We start from the raw sequence: 26,570 nt of genomic DNA, 5'->3' as shown, positions 1-26,570 counted from the left end.
TATCATAATTAAGGGCGACCACACCATCTCAATCTTCTGATCTGTTTAGGAGCAATTTGACAGAAGGATTAGAGGGTGACACAGGGTTACTGTTAAGCCGTGCAGTTTGAGTTATCATATCTGCGGAGAAGCAGCGCTGTTTCGCACATTCCTGAGACACCGCGGTGACCGAGCATCATTAGACGGATATTCCCTTTGGCCCTCCGAGAGAAATAAAAATGCGAGGCAATTAGTGTTTGATTGGTCTCAGCTCTGTTGACTCAAACACTCAAGGGTTTGAAATTTCTTAATTACTCTTTACTGTTCAGTTCTGTTGGGAGGTTTACAAAACGGTTCTGCGCCAGAGTTGTCTTTCAAACAGAGTGCCTGACTTGTCTTTCAAACAAGCGAGACAAAGCCACATCATCATGAGTCCATTTATAACTTTGCTCAGTCACCAGGGAAGCTGTTCTAATTGCATTTTATTATGTGACAGAAACAAAAGGAAAATTATTGCAGTTTTGCAGATTTGTAAAAAAAACATTTTAGCATGATGACTTAATGCAGTGAAATTTAGTATACTCCTACTCAGTCAAATTTAAGTATTCATTTGTTGGTTAGCTACCATTTAGATAGCCTTATTTACTGAGGCACTTAGTATCAAGAAGCTTGCTCAAGGGTTCGACCATACTGTGCCACCTTGACTGCAAGTCCAGTAACCTAACCTCTATTGCACAATGCCCCTCATGAAAAGCTGCATTTATACAGCATATTCTTACAAATGGGATCAGAAGCCTTTGCACAGGAAATGGAGGAGTCATTCAGATTTCAGACAGAAGAGAAAGAGTGATTTAGCTGGAGCATTGTGCAGAGTGCTGCTATATAGTGGCGTCATCAAACATTCTTCCTGGCATGCATGGAATGATTAAACATTTTACAAATCACCAAACTGCACATTTTTAGCACTTAAAACTCATTACCAAAGGGCCCAGAAGCCTGTATCACTGACCATATCTGGTTGACTGTTTTACTGTTCCACCTTCCCTCTGTTCGGTCCTGTTCAGAATGGAGAGCAGGAAGAGACCAACCCGCACAGCATCAACATGGCGCATGCATTATCACTACTCAAGCTGCTTCGGGGCAACTGTCCTCAAAGGTTCAAAGGTAAAGTATGTCAGATATTTCCAGAGTGCTGTAACTAACCCATCACGACAGACTTTGATCTCTGCTGGGAAGAGCGCCTTTCACTCCTAACATGTCCCAAGTGGTGACACCACCTTTCAGCTCCCCAAGAAGAAAAAAAAAAAACCTTTGACTAGTGGGTCTAATTTAATGTTACACACATTTCCGTGGGTTTTCAACACAGAAAAGAACCAAGAATTCCAACACTGGTGCAATGTATCAGTTGTACACATTCTGGAAAACAACAACAGAGACTTTCATAACCAGGGAGACCAAACAATATGCATTCCTTGTTTGGTATGATAAAGGTGATTCTGTCCCAGCTGAAACTGTGTTCTTTCAGTGATGGACGTTCGGCAGAGCCAGAACCTTCTATATCAGACATGGTGTCAGCCATCTCGATTTTTTATAGCACCTCTGATGACAGTACAGGCATTCCAGAGGCTTGAAGAGTCTTTCCAAAGTGCCAGGCTCCTGAAAATTATTATGAATTATTCTGCCTGGCACATAACTAGACACAAAGTCTGTCAGCATACCATTAACAAAACCAAAAGAGGACAAAACAGCTAAACAAAAAAGCAGATGTTTAGGCAAAAAAAATTAAAATGCGTTTGTCAATTAGTTTTTCTCAAAATCAAATTAAAAAAGCATTTAAGTGCAACTTTGTTGCACAACCGCTTGCCAATGAGTCTTTAATTAAGACTTTCATCAGCAAAAGTCGGTCGCAGTCTGCAGTTACTGTACGGCTAATTTAATTTAGGAAAAAAAATGTTGCAAGACAGCATCTCCTAAAAGCTCTGAAATCATTTCCTCATCTTTTCACTGAGGTCAGTATTTCCAGCTGATGTAAGGCAAGCTGCACAATGCTAGCCTCAGATGAAAGGGATGAATAAAATGTTATTCTGTAACAAGCCGGCCATATGACAGTATCTCTAATTACCTGCAAAGCTCTGGGTAACCCTAGAAAGAGATTACGGTCTCTCCCTTAATAAAACATTACAATCTCGTTCTAATGTCGATGTTGAGTTTCACTCAATTTTACATGACCTGTATTAGAGCAAACATTTGCCTTGTTTACAGCTGATCTTTTCCAAGGTCACTGGGAGTAGCACTTTCCATTACACGGCTGTAACTATGGAGTCGAATATGACATGCACTTTGGCCCAGCAATAGCGTTGGGGCTACTTTAACAGAAAATCTAATAGTTACTGCTGTGTTGCATTACTCTGATGAAGCACCGCTGTCCAATGCTCTGACAAGTTCTCTCAACTGATCTGTGCTCCACTGGGGTGGGTGGGTCATCAATTTTATCTCCAAACTGTAACACAGGGCAGTGATAATACTCTCTAAAACTATTTTTAACTGAGATTCCAAATATAAATGACTCCCAACCTTCTCCACCACTCAAGCTTTCCCCCTACAAAGAGACACTGCAAAGTTGGCACTGCACTCTCCTATTATCTACTGAGTGGAGGACTATGCACTTTACAACACAGAAACAGGGTGGGGCGATTTCAGTGTCTTGAAAAGCCTGTGTCCCTCAAGTGCTTTTTTACATTTTTGCAGTTGAAATAGAGTGATGTTGTTGTTCCTTGAAATGAAAAACTATCAAGTTATTTGAGGGAGAAAAAAACAGATACCCCAGGCTTTCAATCCAAATCTCCTTTTTAGCTTTTTTGTGGATTTCTTGCATATTCCCTCAATGTTTTCCCTTATTTATTTTTTTTTTCTGGATTTCTCCAGGGTCGTCGGGTGTAAGCCAACATGCAGTATTGAGATTTTTTTTTTTTTACATCAGAAGATGCCTGACAAAGTAGTCTGCATTTATCTGGCTTGCTCACTCATGCATTTCCTATCACTCACCAAGGAACCTGAGAAAAGCATCAAAGAGGCTCTTTTATTCAAAATGAAAAACACAAATGAAAGCGGTGAGGGACTCTTAGACACATAAAATGCTTGAAAATAGGGGGCAAAAAATAACAGGCAATAAAGCCGTATCCGAAACGCATCGAATTTGCAATTTCTTCATGAGAAGCACCACTTCATTTTCTGGCCTCCAGTAAAAAATCCCGGTGCTGATACTGTGGTTATTGTCACCATTCAAGTGTAAGACAGGTTAGAGATTCCTTCAGGCCCTTCCACGACCCATACGTGAACTCCTGTCCATTATTCTTCTGTCTGTCAAACAACCCCTTGTTACAGAGCAGAACCCAAAGCTATTGTTACAGCCCCGCAGACAGAGAACACTTTTCACCACTAAAACCAATGTATTTTGAATTCACATTAGAAAGATTCACAGTGGTTAAGACAGTGTGTGTATTTTCTCTTGACCATCACTCATGTACGAAGCTGTAGAAGTCCCACTGTGCAGGGGTCAAGTTCCGAGCAGGGTTTGAACCTGTGGCCACCGTAACCATTTGGCACAACTCCTGACATTAAACACACCCAGGTCCCAGGGTGTGACCCACAGGGGGATTGGTCAAGCTCTGTGACTCCAGAGTGTGACATCACTGTTTGCATCAGATGCTTGCATTCTGAGCACAGCTACTTTCATGCTCATAGAGAAGAAGGCCAAAGAAATCACAGTTAAAACACTGTGACTGAAGCCAGGGTGAGCTGATGTACAAGTCACAAACTCGCAACCTTGCCAAACACACTGGATGCAATGGCAGCAAACAGCCACTAGTGGCATTATACTGTTTAAATCTCACCTATGGTTCCTGACAATATGAAATGTCACTGACAAGATGACCCAATCTAGAGCATCTATGGTCTAACACTGAGAGCTCCTGAAAGTAGCTCAGAGTGAGGCTGAAAGAAACCATTGTCCAACATTTTCCTTTGCCCTCCCCCCACTCTCTCCATCACACTCTCTCCCTCAATCTCTCCCACTCAGTTTCTCTCTCACCCTCTGCTTTTCTCTGTCTCAGTATCTCTCTCTTGAGTTAATTACAATTCTGTATATTTTGCCAAAGCTCATAAAGCTGAAACTGCAGATAGAACTACATGCATGATAATGTGATGTTAAACAAAAAAGGATCTCTTTCTGTCTGTCACTCTGTCTTTCTCTCGCTCTTTTGATTTTTTTTCTTGGTCAGTCTTTTCTTGCTGTTTTCCTCACTCACTTTCACACCTAGTGCTCTTGTCTTTTTCAAGCTTTTAACCCCTGCACACACTAACTCTCTCCTCCCTCCCTCCCTCTCTCATTCGCTCTCACTCTCTCTCTCTTTCTCTCTCTCTCTCAACCAGCTCTGGTCACATGGCTTATGCCAGCAAGTGCAGCCTGAGGCAGAGCAAGTGTTTTTCCACTGTTGCCTGTTTTGATATTCACAATTCTATGAAAAGATTAGCTGGAATTCTCTTAGCTACCAGAGACAGTATTCAAAGAATAACTGTCTGTGAAGTGTGGACATTTTTAGCGAGCCTAATTAGGTGAAATGTCAGGTGTGCAGCTCCTTTTTAGTGTCAATATAGAATGGCTGCTGGCCAAACAATACTAATGAAGCAGACAGACACATGCAAAAATTCAGGCCTGCTATCATTCACCCAGGCTTCTATAAAAGAAACGCTCTCTCTCTCTCTCTTTCTCTCTCTCTCACACACACACACACACACACACACACACACACACACACTGTGGAACACTGATATCTCCACATTTCTTCCCCCTTACTATGTGTCTTATAATAAGCTCTGCACAAACCGAGGGCTAAGCAGGCATTCCATCTGTTGAGCTGCAGGCTCCAATCTACAGAGACTCCGTTGGCTATGGGTTATCGTCACCTCATTGAGGCGATTATCTTTGGGTATGTTATGTCACACGCAATAAATATGCATTCCTGACTGACAAGGCATGAGATAAAGCTCACAGAGAGATTAGACATACCGCAGACCCGCGACACCGGGGCTCATCTGACTACCTCTGTAAGATTAAAAACAATTTCAGAAACAAAATTACACATCCCCACAGACACACGCACATGCATGCGCACAAACGCAGGCATGCGTGCACATGCAAAAAAAAAAAAAAAAAAAGACAAAAACGCACTGCCGACATTTTACACAGAAATGTGATACAGTGCTGTGGAATACTCTTCCTTTCACACCTGATATGGGGATTTTTCTTTCTTTCATGTTTTTATTCTCATTACTAAAGATCGTTCCCGTTGATTGCTGGCAGGATTCCCAGAACCCGAACGTGGGCAGAACTTTGAAGGGTGTTCGGGGAAGGCGAGCTGTGTATTCTATGTACCAGAGCACTTGCTTCTCTTTGTGTAACAACAGTGCCAGCAGAGAGTAGAGGAGTTTGGCCTACAACGTGGTTCCAGTCATTTGGGGCCTTTATTGCGCTCTGTGGGCAGATATCATTAATCTCACACATGTTTTACGCCCCTCATCGCCTCGTACACGCAGAGCCGGTGGTGCTCACCGGTGCCTGGAGTTCTGAAAGCTCGCGCTGCGCTGGAGGGTCGGGTCCAAAGTCGGACCGCGAGGCTGCTGCCCCATTTGTTTGGACAGTGCATACCTCAGGAAGCTAAGACAACTGTTTGCCCTAGCTCGCCGCCTCTCCCAATACTCCCACCAGCTGCAATCCCCCATTCATTCTCGTGCTCTTTCTTTCTCCACTGTTTGCTTATCACCTTTCGAAAAAAAGATCCAGTGGAATCCAGAGTAGGCCAGAGCCCTCGCGTTCAGTTTGACCCCACCCCCACCCCCGCTCGCCAGGGACTAAGCGCTGCATCAAAATTAAAACTGGTGAAAAAAAGGTGTTTCTGCCGTTTCCTATTAATCTGTCAGAGATCAAGAGAAGACGGGCCTTGATGCATGTAGATTTAACTCACTAAACTGATTCAACTCTGGCCCAGATTCAGCCTGAACAGTGATGTGCTTGTTGAGCAACACATTTTAGCAATTGTTATGCCTACCTTTTTCAAATCTAGCACAACACTTCAGGAGCGTTACTGATCGCTGAAATAATCTGAAATAAACAGAAGGTAGAGGTGTTGTTGTGCGAGCAGCAGAGAAGGAACAAGGAATTGAATTCTTTATTAAGGACGAGGTTAAGTGGGATTGAATCTGGGACTACAAATTGACTTTCTCAACTGCAGCCAACCCCACATTATAAAACTTGCAACCCAAAGTATTTCTTGTCCTCCTGCACTTACACAGGCAGTGTCTTATGCACTACTGTCAGACTGAAAACAAAGTGATCCGGCAGTCTCTGCTTGCAAAACTGACAATAATGAGTAACAGAGACATAAAGAACAAGTCCAAATTTCCACTTTCTGGCTATACAGTGGATGAACAAAAATACATCTATGACCAAAATCATTTTTCTGTAAGCTTCTCTTCCCTGTTTCATATCCTGTTAGCAGTGAGCAATCAGAGACCACTTAGCAAAGTGTGCTTTGTTTAAGAAATGATATTTTTGTTAGACATTGGAAGTGGAATATCCAAAGACTTTCAGACAAGTGAGTCTGGCTGTTATGAAAGTCTGCTCCACAGCACTGCAGACAAGAGCTGTAACCTCATTTTGTAGCCACAGAGTTTAACTTGCATGGCCAAATCATTGACTATTCTATTTTAAGCTGAGCGGGTAACCACTTCTAACTAAAGTGAAAAAAAATAAAGACAGACTGATGGTAAGGCTATTTTTATTGAGCCATCTTGTTTCTACTGAGACTTTTGTGTAGCCAGCTCTGGTACTACAACTTGCTAGGCTGCAACAGAGTCATTTTTGAAGCAACGCAGCACTCTCAAACAGACTCGCGTAGTTGAAAGGACAGCTCGACCTCACGCGAGTATATGGATTGATTTGCCGTCGATGCAAAGCGACCCAGCCCCACTGCCTCGTCAGAGTTGGAGGGATCCGGTTTCGCGAGCACGAGCAGCTTATCAAACAATGGTCCCGTTGTGCGGTGGTGTGCCATTCCCCAGTTCCTAGGTGCAGAGGAGTAGGTGAACAGTTAAAACAGCACCGAGTGACTGAGCAGAAAATAAATCCTCTGACATGCGCATGTTGCTTTTGAACCTCACAAAGCACACCAAAACGAAACAGCCGAGACGACACACCTTTGTTATGCCAGCGTCTCTGCTGGGATGCCTAAGGGGAGCAGAGGTTATCGCACTTTGGGGTCTCCCTGGAAAGATGTTCCGCTAGGGGAGGGCACAAAAAAAATTTCCGCAATCGTCCCTGGATAAGACGTTAAATTTGTGCCAATCACATACGTTGAGGATTCACACATTGAGATTTCCTGGGCTGATGCCGACATCTGATATTCACTCGTATTAACTAACCAGCTCTACCTACGATACTTATAGGTTCCAGTACAAGTTACACAGTTCCTGAGTTCGAGCTGCAGTTTCACCACGCCCAGTGTGCATAAACTCAAGTTAAAACAGAGGCGGAAGCCTGAGCAAATGCAGATGCTTTAGCCCAATATAACATAGACCTAATACATAACCCCACACAGACTTGGTGGCACTTCATTGTATTTCTGGAATGGTAACCCTTTAATAAGTCTGTGGGACTAGCTCAACAACCTTTACCAATTCAATAAAAACATTTGCTCTTCTCCTTAAATAAGGAAAGCAGACTAGAATTGCAGAGTCAGGGGAGCAGTTATCTCAGCTGACATGGCAATGGCTTCCGAGAGCTGTAAACACAGCAACTTCAGGACATGTTTACACACCGCTTTTGACTCGTGGCCGAAGCCATTTGACATGGAATTGGCGAAACATCACGGAAAAACAGTCCATCAGCGTGCATTTAACAGGTCCTTGACTTGATAACTCCGACGTCCAAAATGCTTCAGGCGACTGCGATCACTTGTAAGCAGACCTTGGAGCAATCCTTTTGAAACTACTGTCATCAAAGTGTCCATGTGTGGTATCAGTGCTTTTTACAGCCCAATCCTAAACTAAAAACAACAACCAAACAGAAGTATTTGGAAATACACTATTACTTGACAGGATATGGATAACTGTATTATATTTACTGTTATAATAAAGAATGTTTAATTACTATGTCAATAAACCATATACACTGCCATAAATGTGGAACATGAGACAGCATGTTATTTAATTACATACACTATCTACACTTTTATGTATCAATATTCCCTTAGCTACAGCCTCAGTCCTTTTACAACCTTATTCTAACCACTAAATTGGACTCAAACCCATACCTAACCTTCATATTTTATGTAATGACACAATTACACTAGTTATATAGTTGACTGTAATATATAGTGGCACTGCAGTAACAAGGCGACAAAATGATTTAAATACAGATGAAGTATGTTGGTATATTTACTGTTAAATGTAATGTCTGAGACAAATGTTTAGTGAATGTATTTAAAAAATACTTATAAAGGATTTCAGACATCACAGCAAAAATTCTGGGAGCAAGATTGTTTTTTTCCTCTCGTTGGTATGCATGGTGTCGGGAAGGTAAAGCATTTTCATCTCAACAGAGGCAGATGGTTAATAATATGCTAATTTCGGCAATTGAAGTTTTTAACTTCTCAGTGCTTGAAACTATTAACAAATACAATCAACACTTAGCGCAATACCCATGGGCGACTTCCACAGCAGGTGTTGGCTGAATCTCTGATGCGTTTTCATTTTTATTTCCTCTTTTTTTTTTGCTGTGGGTTATATCAGAGTCCAAGCAATACCCCCGAGGAATCCCATTTCTATTTACCGCAAGCCTTCCTGGAACAGCCTCCTGTTCCTAATTATGCCGGCACCCATTCAAAGCACCATCCCACTCGCAGCAACAGGCTTGCGCCGGTCCCCGTCTTGCCAGTCACACTAATTAGCACATGGCCATCTCTCTCCCTGCCATTGATGTCGGACTGGAAAAGTAGATGCAGTTCCTCACGTTACGCGATTGTCCATTTCTAGTAGTTTTCCTCTCTCTTTCTCGCTCTCTCTCTTATGACTGACTAACGCACAGCTCCGAAAAGAGCCAATTATATTTTTTTTCCCTCTGCACAATAGCAATTCCTGCACTTTGACTGAGTGGATGAAGCTGGTTCACAGGCACGATTCCATTCTCCCCAACCACGCCACCCCCTGACTGCCTGCCCCAACACACCACATTAGAAGTGATGTCGTACGCTAGGTTCTGGAATACAGCGCAATGCTGGGAGTGTTGATGAGCAAAAAGGCCAAGGTTCCAAAAGCCAAAATGTGACAGAAATGCACCTGACGGTGACAGGTCAAGAAAATACAGAATGTGGGTTTTTGTTTCGAGTGCCGATGAGTTCGAGTTCCTAACCTCACCACACCAGAATATGTTGCTGGCATAGTCGAAACACTTGCAGCCATGTAGTATCATGCCAACTGATAGCCTGCAGCAAGGAGTGGAGTGTGACACAATGCAGCTCCAAAAGCATGCTGGGTAAAACTAACAAAATGTCCACACAAAGGATATGTGGCATATGGAGGAGAAGTACTAAATTTAAACAGACCTATCCCAGACATAAACCATCTGCACAGCGCTAGTTTGTATGTTAAAAACAATGGATTTGTGCTCTGGTCTTGGTATGCATTCCATCACACGACAGAATCTGAGAAGTCAGCAATCAGAGAAGCGCAGACACATTAGTAAGCCAGCTGGTATTTCCCTGTAAATGTGGAGCTGTAGCTACAGCCCTGTCAGAGGAGCCAGACTGGTGGCAAATTTCCCACAGAGAAATGCCACATCCCATCCATTTATAATCCCCAATCACCACAATATACGCTCAATGTGAGTATGTCTCTGAAGGGCTTTCTCTTCACTGACCACAATGCTGATCGTGCAAATCCCATTTATTCTGATTTGTTTTTATAGCCTATTTTACTCATTTTGATATTAATTAGTAATTAATTTATTAAGGACTACTACTAGACATTCTAGGTCATCTATGTGCACATTGGAAGTTTGGCTTTAAATGAACTGATCAGCAGCCATTTAATGCAACCATGTTGTTGTTATTAAGTTAAAAGTGGCAACTAATGGGGGGGCAAATCAGAGTAAACCTGGCAGAAACCAGACAGAACAGGAAAACTCTGCTAACATGCGCTTTTTGGAGAAGGCTGTTAATTGACTGGACAACAGTGTCCACTTTGTTTTAACATTTTGATGCAACTGGTAGAGACCAGGGAATCCTTTAAGCATTTCAAAGCTGAGGTGAGTGGAAAAAAATAGCTTTTTGATATTAAAATCAAATGTGGCTGCCAGCCCATATAATCAACTAATGTGCCACATCAAAATTCACCTGAGCATGACATGTTACAGGCTTGTACTATGAACGAATACATTACTTTAAAATACTATATGACCAAATGATATGCCCACCTGCATATGTAATAAACTTTTTGGAAGGGGACCATTTTGTCAAAAATTGCAAAAATCAAATATGGTAGTTGGATTTGGGTTATAACCATGGAATAGGCTATACTTTCCATTTTCCAATACGATGACACCCAGACATTTATTTCCGATAAACTGCTCGGGGGTGTGATAATTTTCTACACGTCATGTCTGCACTTTGCACAGTAACGTGAAATCTGCAGTCTGAAAGGTTAAGGGACAACTGTTACTCTTTGTGCTGTTGCTGCAGCTATGGTATGTGCATATTCCATCGCAGCCTAGTTACAGTATCCAAAAATCATGTTGTGTGCAAAGGGCATTTTGCAGTAACAAGAAAAGGACTGAACTCACACTTCACTAATGCAACCACACCCTGGATTTCAGTCCTTTATGTGGCATTGGTTTTCCTCTGAAATGATCTTGAGGTCTCGGCTCAGTTGTGCATCTCAGTTCCACATTTCAGTTTTAAAACAACCGACCATAAGATTTCGAATATAAATCTAATGAGTTATTTGAGGACTTCCCATTTTGGTCAGGTTGCTGTTATGTCCTCATAAAAGCATTCTTTGTTGACGGTAATTGTCAATATGCAGTGTGCAGTTTCATCTAAATCAACCCGAAGAAGAGAAAATTTGATTCATTTAATTAAGGATCAAAACCTTTGCACAAAACTAAAAGTTCAACCCTCTGACCTCTCGGTGTTGCTAACTCATTCAGAGAAAAATAATGGAGTGTTGCTTATATAGTGTAGCTTGACTAAAAACTGGCACACCTGCATAAAAGAACTATTTCACTAAGTCCATGGAGTCTGATCTCTACAGAGAAGTAAATCTGACTTAAGCACATTCCTGTTTTTAAAATAAACATTTGAGCGATGCACCCCGGCTTTTGAAATGGCATCAAACGCAGTGTGTCCCATTAAAACTCGAAGAGCAAAAAAAGAGATTAACCGCGTGGGCCTGCTTCTTCCCCTTTTCCCAAACACAGAAATCCTTCCTGGAGCGCACGCATGTGCTCACCCTTTTCCAGCGAGTGAGGTGACCACGCTCAGCTGCTACAGTCAGCAGAACGAGGGGCCGCGGCCATGGCGGTGGCACGCTTGCTGGGCCGATTATTTCCACTTAATTAGCGTTTTATGCACACACACACACCACAGCCGTGTTGGAGAGGCAATCTGTATTCTAAAGGCCTGGGGTCACACGACGACAAAACTACCGTGCGGGCAGTCAATGCCGTTCCCCTCTCCCCCCCGCCAGTCGAGGGCAGTTTTTTCCTGATTGAGAGCAGTTGATCACGTGTGCTAAACAAAACAATAAGCAGCAGAACAGCCGAGAGGATTCATTCACCTGTCAAATTTGCAGCCAGCATTAGCCCCGCGACCTCACCATTGCACTGCATTCTTCTTAATTAACCAAAATCAGCACCATTCATTTTTTTCTTTAACCACTTGCAGCAAAACAAGGAGGCCTGAGAACTGAGGGCCATGAATAGAGCTATAACCATTATAAACTTTAAGGTAAATTTCACGTGTTTCATTTTCTCTAAAAGTGAAAAATCAACTACATGTGAGGTATGTACAGTACAACAATGCTGCAATGTAGCTTTCAGTTTCTCCTGTATCATAACCCACTTCTGTCTGGATAAAACACTGCATAAGCTGCATCACTTCAGAACAGTTGCTAAAAGAGTAAGTAAACATGATCTCTTGTTTTCAGTGCAGCATTCACCCAGGGAAATATTTAGGTTACGATATATCAAGGTTACGATACGGGAGGAGATATCGGCCTGCCGAGTGTCCCTCTGCTACACAGACCGATTCCGCGAAATCGATGATGGAAATTGTACACCTGACTCTCCATCACATTCAACCATGTTTTACAGATCTGGCCTCAAGCAATACAGCTAAATTACTGGGGCACCAGACATAGATCACTCTGAGTGTTATCAGCTGTACTGTATGCGTGTGTCAAGCTCCACCTCAAAAAAAAAAAAAATGCGGTTACAGCTTTCAGCAAAGTTATTTCTGGACTTCAGTTTCAGCAGCACTTTACTTCACAACTCTGATGCCACTTAATTTCAGTGTGATCAAGTTACTTCGCTTTTTTGCCACATGCTCTGAGGGAGAAGTTCAGGTAATGACAACTAAACAGCAATAACACAAGTTTACTATGTTTTTGTGCTTAGCTTGATGCTTGTGGAGTACTCATTTTCAAACTGCAAATGCATCTCAAACCAGCCCGGTTATTTTCTTTTGGCATTCTGATGCGCAAATTGCAGTGAGTGCACAAATTGCAGTCATGCGCAATGTCACTTCTGCATACATCACCATCACTTCCTGCTCTGCAGAACATTGCTGGATTATTGTTGTGTGGGGGTTAGTAACCCAGCCATGGAAATGAAAGGGAAAACTTCATGCAAATGAAGGAGCAGATGATTATCCTGTGTTCACAGAGGATTGGTAATCATCAACCACGCAGACTCCTGTCAGAGGCTCAGCACATGAACCCAGTTGGCATTTTGTCATTAAGTTACCTCATTTAAAATACCACAGTGAAATTAGAAAAAATCCATTAAAATGAAAATATGTGTATTCCTATTTTAATTTTGTCCTCTACTGCCAGAAGCCATGGCCACCCTTTCACTTATGTAGTATTAAAAATCTCTCACTTACTTGCTCATCTTGCCATCAGTAATTCTACAAGTCTTATCTTAATAAGAAAATCTGCCATGTTCCTTCCAGTAAGAGGGGCTTTGTTCACTCCAGTAACCTTCAGCCTTTATCACTGCATTTTTAATGGTTATCTGGGCAAATTAGTTAATTACAGCATGGTACTTCACTGCAATAAATACCATTTTTCTTCACTTACAAAATTAGCTGTTTTCTTCAAACGTGTACCACTTTTACTCATATCTCGGCATAATTTATGTATGAAACCTACCCAAATGGGCTTTGATGAAAGACACTAAAACTGGCAATCACATCATAGCCAGTTTCAATTTAATTAATTTGAGAAATGAAAACAAACCAACACCAATTTGTTACTCAAAGGTAAGGTCACACTGCAGTCAGGCTGTGTTTCTGCCTGTGTTTCTGCCATTGTCTTTCTATGACTCATTCTATAGAAAAATATATCAGTTACATCCAGCTATTTTGTACAGCTAAACCACTGTAAAGCTGGGAGATGTCATTCATTTTGAGTTGAGATGAACAACCACAGAGCCTCCTAAATAATGTGGCATTGTGCTTTCAGGTATTCTGAAAAGAACAGCTTTTACAGTAATTACTGTTGTGGCTGTTTTTTTTTTTTTATCTGGTTTACCCATCGCTGTGTAAACTGAAAATAACACATCCTGAGTTCTTCACAAACTGTATGAATCATATGGAGAGCCCTCCTCTCGCCATATAAAGCTGAATCATTTTCACCATATGAGCACGTAGGCCACCCTTCCACAAAAAGAACCTGCTCTCATTCTTACTGATGCTGGCCACTTTCACTCTCCTCTCGTGTGGCTTGTTAGAACAAGGTAATCCCTGATTCAGGCCTGTAGTTTCACAAGATCATTAGAAAAGACTTTTACACGTTTGCTTGCTTAGCAGAAGTCCTGATCCTGCTGACTTGCTTGTCTATTTTACTGAAGCATACTGAAGTAATCAGGTCAGTCAGCTGACTTGCTCAAGGGTATGACAGCAAGATTTGAACCTGCAGCCTTACAGTGACAAGCCTACCCCTCTACTCTGGTCCCCAATGGGAATCTTGCATGGCACCCTTGCTCCACTAGCACACATTCAGGTCCTGCTGACGTCACATGTGTAAGCAGCAATGGCAAACAACTTGCTGAAACTACCACGGAATTTGGTTAAGATGCTCTGAGAGGGCAGGCCTTGAGCAGACAGCTAACCACATCTGTACGGTGGGCCGAGGGAGGGGGAAGTCTGTCAGCACTGACCAAAAAACCAAAGCACTTGGTGATGCTGAGAATTGCGTCGTTACGCTGCCTTTAACTTAGGCGATCTGATTCGTTCCCAAGGGAGGGGACACAGCAGCAGTCTAAAACGGGCCCAAGTGCCCTCTGTCCCGCCACGTTCCACCCGTGGATTGCTATAACCTGTCAAAATAGGGCTAAAAATGCCTGGGCCTCTCGTGCAGGGGTTCCAACACCATCGCAGATTGGCTATGGTCACTCTGTCTGCCTAGGCCCCTGAATGGCATAAATGTGAGTGCACAAATAATGCATCCGAGTGGGGGGAGGGGGCGGCTGGGGTAGAAATCCACTGCAAGCTGCCAGCAGCCACAATATTTGCAGGACATGCGGTAGAGGGAGAGAGCATTTGTAACGCAGGTGTCTGTCATCAACTCCAGTCAAACAGACCACGTGGCAACGATGGAAAACGTGCAAACAGAGAGAAAACAAGCAGTGTTGATGGGACCCAAAGCAGTGTGGAATCAGACGTGTCTATATTCAACATGCGTCTAAAACAGTCATGCCACCCTTTCTTACCTGCCATCACTACACCTTATGGGACTTTGGTACTACCTGTGTTATTTTAAGTCAGTAGAAAGTACAGTCCAAATTAGAATAGCTTTGTGATTAAATGAAATGAAAAGATACACATTTACTTTTCTCCTGGGCTCTGAAATTAAAATGAGATGAAAGGTGTCAGACACCTTACATTCTCACTAATTGAGTGAAATGCAATTGATTTTCCCAGGCTGTGACTTCATGTTTTTAAATGTAACTGAAGATTGCGGGAAGCCTCTCTCACATTGTTTATCCTTACCGATTCAGCGCAGGGATGCACACCAGCCATAATGCATTCAGCAAACACTCTCTTGCCAAAAAATGCACATTCATGGAGAAACGGCCTTCGGCACAGTTGCACGAGTACTCTGTGCTTAGCAAACACTGCACTCGTTCATCAACGGGAGAGAGGGGACGGCTTCACAGAGATTAGGCGAATTCAACTTGTGCGTGAAAATGACTCAGATCTCAGTGCAGCAACATGCTGTGCATAGACTCCACAGGCAATGCAACCCATGTGCAGAGAACTCTCGACTATTGTGTTCACTAATGTAATGATAATGTGTGATGCCATGTGCTGGTCTGGCATTGACTTTGAGAGCAATTACCGCATGTGAAATGAAATGAAAGCAACAGCTACCATGGTGGGTTTATTTTAACCCAGACCACATCCACCCTCGCTTTGAAAAGAGAGTGTGAACCACCAGCCTTAATTCTTAGGAACTTAGCAGCTGATTCCCAGCTGAATGATTACATTTAATTAAACTTCAGTTGCATTCCTAATGCGACAGCGATTCGAAGATGTTTGAAGATAAAAAAAAGTGATCTTAGCACACCTTGTTAACATGAACCCTAATGATCCTGATACCCTTTTTCTCTCATTTGCATCTGTGAAGGCTTTCGATTGGATTTAATGACTATTCTCGAGTCCTGTGCTGAAAGCTCCACCATCATCTGATGAATTATTCTCTAATGTCTTAATATTTTAATAAACAAGAAGGATTCCCAGGGCTTAGCGGGGAAGGTCTCATTAAAATGCGCCCCCGACTTCTCGAAGCACGTGCCGTCAGGTCTTTTCCTGGAAAACGTTCCGTTTGACGGGTCGGGCAAGTCCATTCGCTTAGGCCCCTGAAGTCATCCTAATTAACTGTAAACGCCCGCGTGCGGGGATCATGAAGGAGGCTCCCGGACGATAACGTTGCAATTTCACAGTCTGATTAATTTCCTGTAAATGGTAGTTGGGGTTTGACTAATCTCGTCTTCACAGTCAGTTTGCTGTTCCGTTCATGCTTCGCATCCTCGCGCCTGTGGCCACTGACCTGCCACAATTGTGGCGCGAGTGTCACCTTAACCGGGAGGTGCCTCCCCGAAAAGCCGGTGGCACCCAATGGATGTCCACGGCCTTATCGTGAGGGATCGGCCGTGCGCTTGAGTGAAACGCAGTGCTCTTAACACCATTAAAGTGCGTAATCAAATGCCCCCCCACCCCCCCTCCAAAGGACTGGGGCTGAATCTTGTCACATTTTTTCACCCAAGACTTTGGGAAGCACCGCAGATTAAATCAAAAGCCTGTCACTGCATATCCACTCTGACTAATGGAAAGTGCACCTGAAAACACCATCCATTCTCTTTCATACAATACAGGCAACCAGCACTGCAGATACATCAACCCCCATTTTAGTCCCCTCTCACCTATACACCAGCGTTGTATAAGGAGGATTTTCAGGCAAAAGCAGACTTTTAGTGAATAGCAGCTATGAAAATACTTAATTACAAATATGGTACAAGAGATCACCTTTCTTTGACTTACTATCATTTAGAATTCATTAATATAAATCTGATAAATGAACTGTGACAAATACTGGAATGACCAAGTGGTATTCAAAACAATGGCCTGCAAGCCTTCTCACATATTGTAAACATCTTGTTCTACATCTGCAATGCGATTAATTTAATTTGCGGTGTACAGGTTTCACAGCGGCAAAAAGCCATAATGGACAATGCCATTTCATATTTACTCAATAGAACTTATTATTCTGCACATTTGTTTCATCAACAACATTAGAATGTTGCTGCTAGTATAAGTGTATATGCTAGTGAAATGAAAGCAAGGGTGTTCCGCAAAACATGTATCACTTATGCTTGTGGGTTTTTTTTTGTTGTTGTTGTAAAGTATGTCATTTGTCACGTTTGCAAATACAGCCATCTAACTAGGCACATAACAAGCAAAATTTCAAATAAAGCTGTATTTTTCTGCATATGGATAAGCATACATAACCTTGCAGGCAAGAAAAGGAGAATATAAGCAAAGCATTTACAGAAACATCTTTTTAAATTTCATGTAAAAAGGACAGTTGTTGGCAAGTATCCTCTTTTAAATGATAACTAGTTTGTAATTACCTGTGAAGATGCCCTTGTGCAAAACTTGTATTGTCATGTCACCCTAATTATGCATGAGGGAAATATGCATATTCCAAATTAAGACCACACCGATGTTTCAGACTTGCCAGGCAACAGCTTGACATTCAGTCTATTTTGGGATCTTTTTTCAAACATAAGGTTGGACATATAACAACAAAAGCATTGACAAGCAAGTATTCTGGCCCTGTTCCACAAATTTTGGTTTGAGATACCCAACGTTTTTTTACAGCACACAGCACTCACGTGATTTATCGAGATATGTCTCCTGTGAAACATTTGAAGAATGTGGACATAATGGCACGTCACATGCACACCCCAAAACCATGTTAACTCATAGGCCTGTGGCACCTCCAGGTTCCAACACACCAGCTGTTCCAGTGGACTCTAAATGGAGCACAGTATTGATAACTGTGGACATGGTAAACATTATGGACATTGACAGCACTTAGCCAATGATATTTCAGGAACACATGAGTCAAAACATATAAATGTTCCCTCTTTTTATTTAGCTCTTGAAATCCCATGTTACCATGATTGTCATTCACTGGGAGTAAAAGAGAGACTACTCAAAATAGCTTGGGATCCCTTTATATAAATATTTTGAACAGATAGCACAGGCGCTATCAGCTCTTTGTAGATAGAGCGCCGTCTATGCTTAATCACGTAGCTATATGTGATTTGCATATGTATTTGAAAATGTATTCTAAATGTTTTCTCAACAATGCCAGACTGTACAGTCACCAAAGAGTCCTGTAACAGTAATATTCTCTGAGAAAATACGAGCGTACTCATCTCGAAAAGCAATCACAGAAAAATGTCATTATTCAATGAAGCTTTCGTTCAATACTGGAACGAAAAGGGGAACTAGCTTGACATTACATATGTTCACAGCAGTGCGCTATCACTGCCGTAAAACCAAACAGGCGAGCTGGATTCCACTGTGTCTGATGCACTTAGCAAATTTCCCCAAGAATTAAGTTGGAGGAAAAGTACATTAAGTTGATGCCCACTACTTTCAGAACTAACACTCGATCAATCTGTAAGTATCGCAAAAAAACCACTCGAGTAAAACATTTTCCACTGTTAAAATATTAAGAGTTTCGCTGAAAAAGTTGCCATGCCCCGCGTTGTGTTTAAATGTAAATTATTGCTTTATCCCGAGAATTTGTTGACCGTCACTGAACAACACGAATAAATAGATGAGTATATGAATTTCACAAGAGTTAAGACACAGCATCTCAAAGCCAGTCCGTTTATCAGGAGCAGGCAAGGAAATAACGCGTATCTTATCCTACTGAATAATGTAACCCGTGACTGCTGATTTGATACTAGAAAAAAAAAAAAACTCATAAAATTTGTGAGTAGCATAATCTGTCTTTTTGTCTCCTGTACGCATTTGACAGCACGTAGCATACTCCCTGTGGTCATAAATATAGTACTATATACATACCTACAAAAAATGTAATTATAAAAAATCGACTATCCCATCCTTTGTGAATTATTTAACTATCAAAACAATCAACGTAAGCTAAACAATAGATACTATATATGGAAAACAGTCTCTGGTGGTACAGGGATCATTCCTCTACAGAGCAATAGTGTACCGCTTCCACAAACTTAAAATTCGTGAAGAATAACATGCAAACGCTGCTAGTTAAAAGGTGGCCGAATTGAAACCGCGGTGCGCCAAACTGGATTTCTATTTTGAGATTAGATTTTGCCACGAAAGTCAATCGAAATGGATGTTTCCCTGACTTGGCAAATTCTTTAAATTACTGCACTGGATTCTCAGAGTTTTGCACTTTGTTTTATAATGGAAAATACAGAAGTTAAACGATTCACGTGTATCATAAAGAAAGATGTGAATATCAATATATCATTACGATATAATGCACAACGTGTGTGACCTGCTATTAAAATTTGGGACTTATTAAAAACTCTCGTGATATTCAATCACGTCAGTACTTGAATGCTGTAAATTCTAAATCGTCCTAGGTCCCATCTTCGTGTTTCAGGGACGCTTACTTTTCATTGCAAAGTAGCCTATTTTTTCTGTTGCGATATTGCACCCTTAAAATCACCTTAATTTGGAGGTGGGAAAAACTTAATCAAGATGACTATGAATCAATTGGTTGTGCCCAATCAGGTTTAGATTCGTTCGATAGGATCCCACAAAGTTTCGGAATTTTAGTCCGTCACATTCGGGGCTTGCCCTGCCGCACGCTCAACACGCGCGATCTAAACGGGGTTCAGGCGCAAACTAGGAAAATGCTCTTTTGCTCTATCGTGGAACAAATAATATGCTACATAATGCACATAGCTAGCAGTATTACTTCACTTTGTTGAAACCGCTTTTTTCATTACACGAGCGCAGAAAAACATGGCATGCGACTGAACGTGACGAGAGAAACAAGTGAACTATATGGAGACTGCACATTTACAACACGAAAACGGTGTGTCCTAGCTAATTACCTTATTGCAGTGGTAATAGTCCAACGAGCTCAGGCAACTTGGATCAGTTGGTAAAGAACATGAACCCACGCTTGAAGGCGGTGCTGGATAAAATCTCACGTCCATCTCAGAGTCTGCAAGACTGACGGCATGAAAGCAGGTTCACTGTCTCTGACTCGCTCTCCCTATTGTTTAACCGAACAAAAAAGAAACAGGGAGAGAAAGAAAAAGGGGGTTGAGTCTCAGTGCACCCTTTCCTCACATCCGTTCGCGGTCTAACTTCAGCACCAACTAGCTTGAGTGATGCTCGTCAGCCTTGTGATTTGTCTTCAAATGCAACAAGATGTGCATTTAAATAGGAAAAAAATATATTAATCGTTAAAACGATGAAAATGACCGCAGCTTGCAAATTGGTCAAAGTATCGACTTCCTTCTTGCAACAACGAAACACTAACTTTACGCTTTTCCTTAACAAGAATAAATTTTCTTGGCTCTCGGAAAACTAGTCCTTTCGTTCCTGATTTTCCTCCGCTGTGTTCACTCTCCCCCTTCGCTTTTTCATGTAGGAGTGTTTATCCATGAATTCAGTTGAGGGGAGAGTATAGTTCGACTGTTCCTATTCATGCTAAATGCCATGCGACCTCTGCTGATAATAGAGGGAACAGAGAAACGAGGGGGGAGGGGAGCTAGGTAGCTGCCTTGGCAACTGTTCCAGTTTCTGTTATTGTGCGGTTCAGATTAGCCCAGGCACAGTAGTAGTATATACAGCTGTGTTCTGTGCAAGCCTCAGTCAGTGGGATTTATTGGGGCTATTAGGATAGGAAAAAAACGGGAAGCTGTCGTTGTTTGCCAAATTTTTCCGTCAATAAACGGTATTATTTATTCATATGGGAATTTCAAATCCATGCATACAGCGCAGTACAGATGCACATCTATATGCAAGTGCATTATAGGCTCGGCCCGAATGTGAGTACATAAGAAAGTAGCATATGCATTTCGAGATTTATTATGGAATCAAAGGTGCTTTTTCGTAAAGCAAAAAAGTAGGCTAATTTATGACGAGAAGGGCTGATTTATTGAGATGTAAAAAAAAAAAAAAAAAAAAAAACTCCATTCTTAATTTTATTTTTAAAGGGAATGTGATTTAGACAATGAAAAACAAGATATTTGCTTTGTACCAAAACATTTAGTCAGTTTTTATTTCATGGTTATATTTCCATAACATAGAAATTCTGCAAATACCACTCCAACATTTTCCCTCTGGAGACTTAAGTCAGGTAGCTCTCATTTCTGCAGCACAGTAGAAGAAATGAATGCTGGGGGCATTCAGCATGCATATTTTCCAGTTTGGAAAACCAAGTGCAGACAGCGGAAATTAATTGAGGCAAGTGAGTTTTCAAATCAGGGAGAGTCATAATTTACATCAGCAATCCCTAAATGCATAATCTAAAACAGCGGCCTACACATCCAAGAGCCTGGCAGAAATAGCTTGGCTGTTATGTAGGGGAGGGTGTTTATATGATAGCTCTGCCAACATGGGCCTGTAAGATTTGAATAGGATAAAAAATAGAGATATGCCTCAAAGGTGTCTGTGTGTTGAATAGGTACTTCTACTAAATTGCACGTACCTCAGTGATGGCTTCAATACTGGTGCTCTGAATGCAAAATTAAACGTCTGCTGATGTTTGCTTTGTTGGACTCCTAGTTTGTTTCAAAAGCAAAATAATTTAGCATATCTTCATTTGCATGCTCTGAACTGATGTCCTGTCCAAGCATTCACTATGCTTCACTGATTGTGTATTTTGCAGGATGAATAGTGTGCCTATGTCACAGCATTATGTGATGTATCATGTGACCATAGTATACAATGTCACACAAAGAAATACCTGTGATTTGTGTGATTTTTATTTTATTTATCTAGGTTTTTTTTTTTTTTTTGCATAAAATGGAGGTGAAACATAATGCCAAACTTTATACCAAATCAACTCATTACAGCACTTAATCATCTCCTATTCAGGCAGACAAAATGGATGTTTACTGTAATTGAAGGTGAACGCACTGCATATGTTTGCACATGCATGTGTAAAAAAACCTGAATGCAGGTGCAATGAATTAAACGGGTGCATTAACAGACTAAGGGAGGGGAGCATTTGGCTCCTATGTAGCCATCTTTGAGTGATAATCCAATAGTCCCCTCATCAGATGTTTTACCCCCTCACCCCACCCCCACCCTCCCCAAGCCAAACCACATCATGGCAAATAATGTAGTCTGGAGGCATATCTCTCTCTCATTTGCCTGATGCCTCGGTGGAATAGGAACATATAAAACATCCAGCAAAGCTTTTTTAATCCATTCTGTGACGGGACCGAACATGCCAAAGTAGAATTTATGAGTCATGGCATTTGGCAAACCTTAAAACAGGTGACAGGAGAAACTGTGAGAAACTTTACAATTTTTATATCACATGCATAACTTGGTTAGCAGGTTCCCTTGGCCAGGGTCAAGTATCTGCCTTAACTATAATCAATATCTGTGAATTATGTTACACAGCTGGATATTTACGGAAGCAGTTCAGGTCAACCACCCTACCCAAAGGCACAGCAGCAGAGTCCCAGCTGGGACTCCATCCTGTAACCTTCCAGTTAGGAGTTCCTACCATGCTGAAGCTACATCCACAGAGCAAGCACAGCAGCAGTAACTGTGTGGTGGATTTGCCACGTATTGCTGGGGAGAAGAATGGAACAGCACTAGAAGCTCTCCCTCTACCAGCTGTGGCCCCTCTAGGGATCCACTAGAGATTAACCTGCAAGATCTTTCAGAGAACAAAATCACCATCCATTATCTGTGATCAGCCTAGTCTGGCCCCAAACACACACTTCCACTGTGATATATATTTGGTAATACTTTGGCTGAACCCTCCATCATGAATCCCGTACAACAGCAAAAGCATGACGTGTGTTAATATACATGACGACAAAGCGGGCCACACGTGCGTAGGTGTTGTGTTGGCCTCACGTCACATATGTTACGTGATATAAGCTTTTATATCGACTTGTGTCACAACACCCATTAAGTCATTTGCCCCAAATTGTCATGGATGGTTATGGTATGCTGCCACAGTGTTATGAAGGCTTTAAGACTTTAAGAGAGTTCCAGTAAAGTACTGTAAGCATTCTGTCACACACAATTGGATAAAAGGCTGCCCTCCCCTTCTCCATCATCTTCAAAAGGTGCACATTTGTGCAACAAATTCATTTGAGCAGCAGTACCATAACTTATCATTACATCTGAGGGTTAAAGGATTTATCCTAAAGCCCGAAGTCTTTAAGCCAGGACCCAGCACAAAACATGTTTTATCTTGCATGCTTGTATAAAACAAAGCAAGGAACATTAAAATAAAAATGTACTGTGGAGTCTTGTATAGTCCCCCCATCTTCCCACACTCTAATAAAAAACCCCCACTAATTTACAAGACTTTTAAACACATGTAGATCCTTTCATTCCATAGGGATGAGGAGAATATTCCTTCCTTCATTTTTTGAGTTTTTTGAGTTGTGGCTCGTGACCTCTTGCGTAACAGTGATGCACTGACATTGTTCTTCCCGGCACTGCTTTTCTCTTATTTTCTTGCCCTAACAGACCCTGCTGGTGAACAGAACAAAACAGGAGGAGAAGAAAAAAAGAGTATCCTAGCCTTGTCCTTGGAATAGGCAGTGTAGCAGTGCAGAGAGAGAGAGAGAGAGAGAGAGAGAGAGCTGTTCTGCCACTAAGCAGTGTGCTGTTTATCTCACTTGCTGGGAGGGAAAAATAAAATCCTGGGGACGTGCACAGGAGTGAATTGTCATCACAGTGTGCGGCGTGTGTCCCCCCCCCCCCAGGACCTGGCTTCTATCGAGGTGCTTATTATCCAGCATGGAGGCATCGTGCCGGAGTGTCAACTTGTTAAATAAAAGCCACAGATGGGCCTCTCCCCAGGCCTGCGGAGATGGGCTAGGATGGCGGCGATGGTGCAGTGAAGCAGCGTAGGGTTAACTGGTGGCCGGGCTCCATGGCTTCATGGGAATGGAATGTTGTAGTGCTTGTGTAGTGCTCCCGTCCCAGCATCCCCGAGTGCTGAAAAACAAGGCCCACTGAATGCTAATGATCTGTATTATCAAAGAACAATTGATGGACTACCACCACACAACAGAAACTAATTACTGCTAAAGCTTTATTAGCCTTTAATTACGGAACCTCTTTGGCAATTAGCAGAACAAAAACACTTTCCTTTTTATTGCTACAATAAAAGCCGCAGCTGGTTTGGAAAAAAGGGAATATTAAAGATGAATAATGGAAACATAAAATGGTACCTCTTTTTTAACGCCAGAATGTGTCTGGGTAATAAACTAGAATCATTATCAACCTGGCTTATTTGGATGATAAACATTAAGATGAAAAATAAACGCATCCACAAAAAATATTGTCAGTGAAAGGCTACTTATACATGCATGAATATTCATTTTGCATATCTGTGTATATTTTTTATGCAGCTCCATATTGCCTTTTCAGATCTTTGGCCACACATTCTTTTTGATACAAACTTTTTGCTTTATATTTTGAAAATTCTTTTTTCCAAGAGTGATTCACAAACTTTGTATGCATTGTGAACAGAGGAGTCACAGTATGTCAAGGTACAGAGCTTCAGATTCAGATGTTTTTTTTCAGTTGTTCATCAGAGCAGGAATTTATCCTTGAGTGAACATTCTGACCTTTTCTCACAAATGCCTAAACAGACACAGTAGCCTATGTCATACACAAGCCATGTGGTTTAGAACAACATTTGTGTGTGTGTTTTTAAGCAATATAGCACACAACCTGACAGCTAACCAAGGCAGTTACAACCTAACTCAGACAGGATAAACAAGTTAGACCTGTTAATTATGTCAGGTGAGTCCAACTTTAATTTTGACTGCAGTGTAAGTGTTCTTCAAAATTTCTGTATGATTTTTAGGACATGACAATTCAAAAGACTTCTGAACATTTGTTTGCATTTTCCAGAATCTCCTGAACAGCCATCTGGAATTATATAATAAATAAATACAAGGGTTTTTTTTCTTCTTTTCACAAACACAGGTTTTTTTCTGAGTTCAGGCATCACCAAAAATAATGAAAAAATGTTTCGCACTGAAAAAGTGACATATGCATTTATTTATAGGTCATTATAGTTAAGGATAAATGATGATTGACTCCAGGGGTATGTTGCATCTTTTTAAGAACAGTTTTTCTCACAACAACCAGTATTTGCAGGTAATGATGGCATTTCTCTGTATAAACAAATATTTGCCTTGCATTAGCTGAAGTCACAATTGTGATTCCCTCTCATAGAGTTACCATTGCACTCTTTTCATCCGATTCTAATTTAATTACAGCTCCCCAGACATACTTTAAACCGAAACCAGATGAGAGGATTTAATCTCGAATCTCAGCTACGTGTTTATTTAAAGGATCTCCAGTCTGTCGAGACCGAGGTTCTTTCTCCTTGTGTACGTCTTAGTCAGAATACGAATTCCAAAACAAACTTTCACTGTGTTTACAAGTGTCTTGGTGAAAGCAGAGATCAAGTCTGGAGTGTTTTTTGAGGAGGTTCTGATGATGACCAATGACAGGCATTAAAACATGAACTGCAGCCATCTGAACATTCACACGAATAATGTTCTCTGACATCATTGCTCTTAGTAGGCATTAGAGGTGCCAATAATCTGTCCAGAGGGAGAACCCTAGGTCACTGCATGATCTCATCTGTTTGAATGAGGCAGTGTTTTCAGATTGCATCTGGGACTGACGCCCTCTGGTTGGATGGCTGAGTCTCAGCATGGACAGAGACACAGTGGTCCTCTTCACTGGCTGGTGTTGGACCTGAGTCCCACACTGTGGCTACTCTGTCTGTGGACCAGGTCCTATCACCAGCTACCTTCTTGCGCAGTGCAGAAGGAGCCACTGATACCACAAGGTTACAATGTCACTGTGAATGAGGAGTGACAGGAACTACACATACATAGACAATGTCAATGTGTATAAGGAGCCACTAACACCACATATAAGCAACCACTGATATTACAAATAAGCAGTCACTGATACTGTGTGTAAGGACTTACAGACACAACTCTAAATGAGCCACTTACTTGAGCCACGATACAGATACTGACATGGCACACGATGAACTGCTAATAAGAAGACAGAACCACAAGGCCCTGGCACCAGTTACTGCACGTGTCAATATTGAGCAATACTATTATACAATCAGACACCCAGGGCCATATTCTGTGTAACTGTTATGAGCTTTATTGTTAAGTTTGAGATTAACGATTTTGAGCAAAGGTTTAGATTTTCACTTTTGACTATGTACCCCTATAGACAGTAGGGCCTGTCACTCAGGCACTGACTTATTGGCTGCCTCCCCAAACTACCACCAGATTGTTAAAAAGGTTTTAATACATGGATACTGCAAAGTGGTCATGCCCCTCGTTTAGTTCTGGTTTGTGTCTGTTGAGACTGGAAATTTCTTATATAACCACAAACTGTCGTACAAAAAAAATAAATAAATAACAAAGCACATTGCAGCTAGATTGCCTCAGGGCCTAGTATTAATTCTACCTTCATTAGCCTGTGTTAGTC

The 26,570-nt window shown here is 41.6% G+C and overlaps 1 protein-coding gene across 5 annotated transcripts in view; it reads right to left on the bottom strand.

The window, feature by feature from the left end:
* Positions 1–20,446, bottom strand: part of LOC118781403 (TOX high mobility group box family member 2-like) — a 109,403-nt gene extending 88,957 nt beyond the window's left edge. Inside the window, exon 1 of one of the 5 annotated variants that reach the window (XM_036534430.1) lies at positions 19,937–20,446. In XM_036534430.1, the coding sequence (XP_036390323.1) occupies positions 19,937–20,041 (105 nt within the window). In that variant the 5' untranslated portion in view covers positions 20,042–20,446. The remainder of the gene's footprint in view (positions 1–19,936) is intronic. The other 4 variants (XM_036534428.1, XM_036534431.1, XM_036534429.1 and 1 more) reach the window with 4 other exon arrangements.
* Between the last annotated feature and the right edge of the window lie 6,124 nt (positions 20,447–26,570).

Source organism: Megalops cyprinoides, chromosome 7 (assembly GCF_013368585.1).
Source record: "Megalops cyprinoides isolate fMegCyp1 chromosome 7, fMegCyp1.pri, whole genome shotgun sequence".
Taxonomy (NCBI): Eukaryota; Metazoa; Chordata; class Actinopteri; order Elopiformes; family Megalopidae; genus Megalops; species Megalops cyprinoides.
Note: the sequence above shows the minus strand (reverse complement) of the source record. Positions and strands in the feature narration are given on the sequence as shown.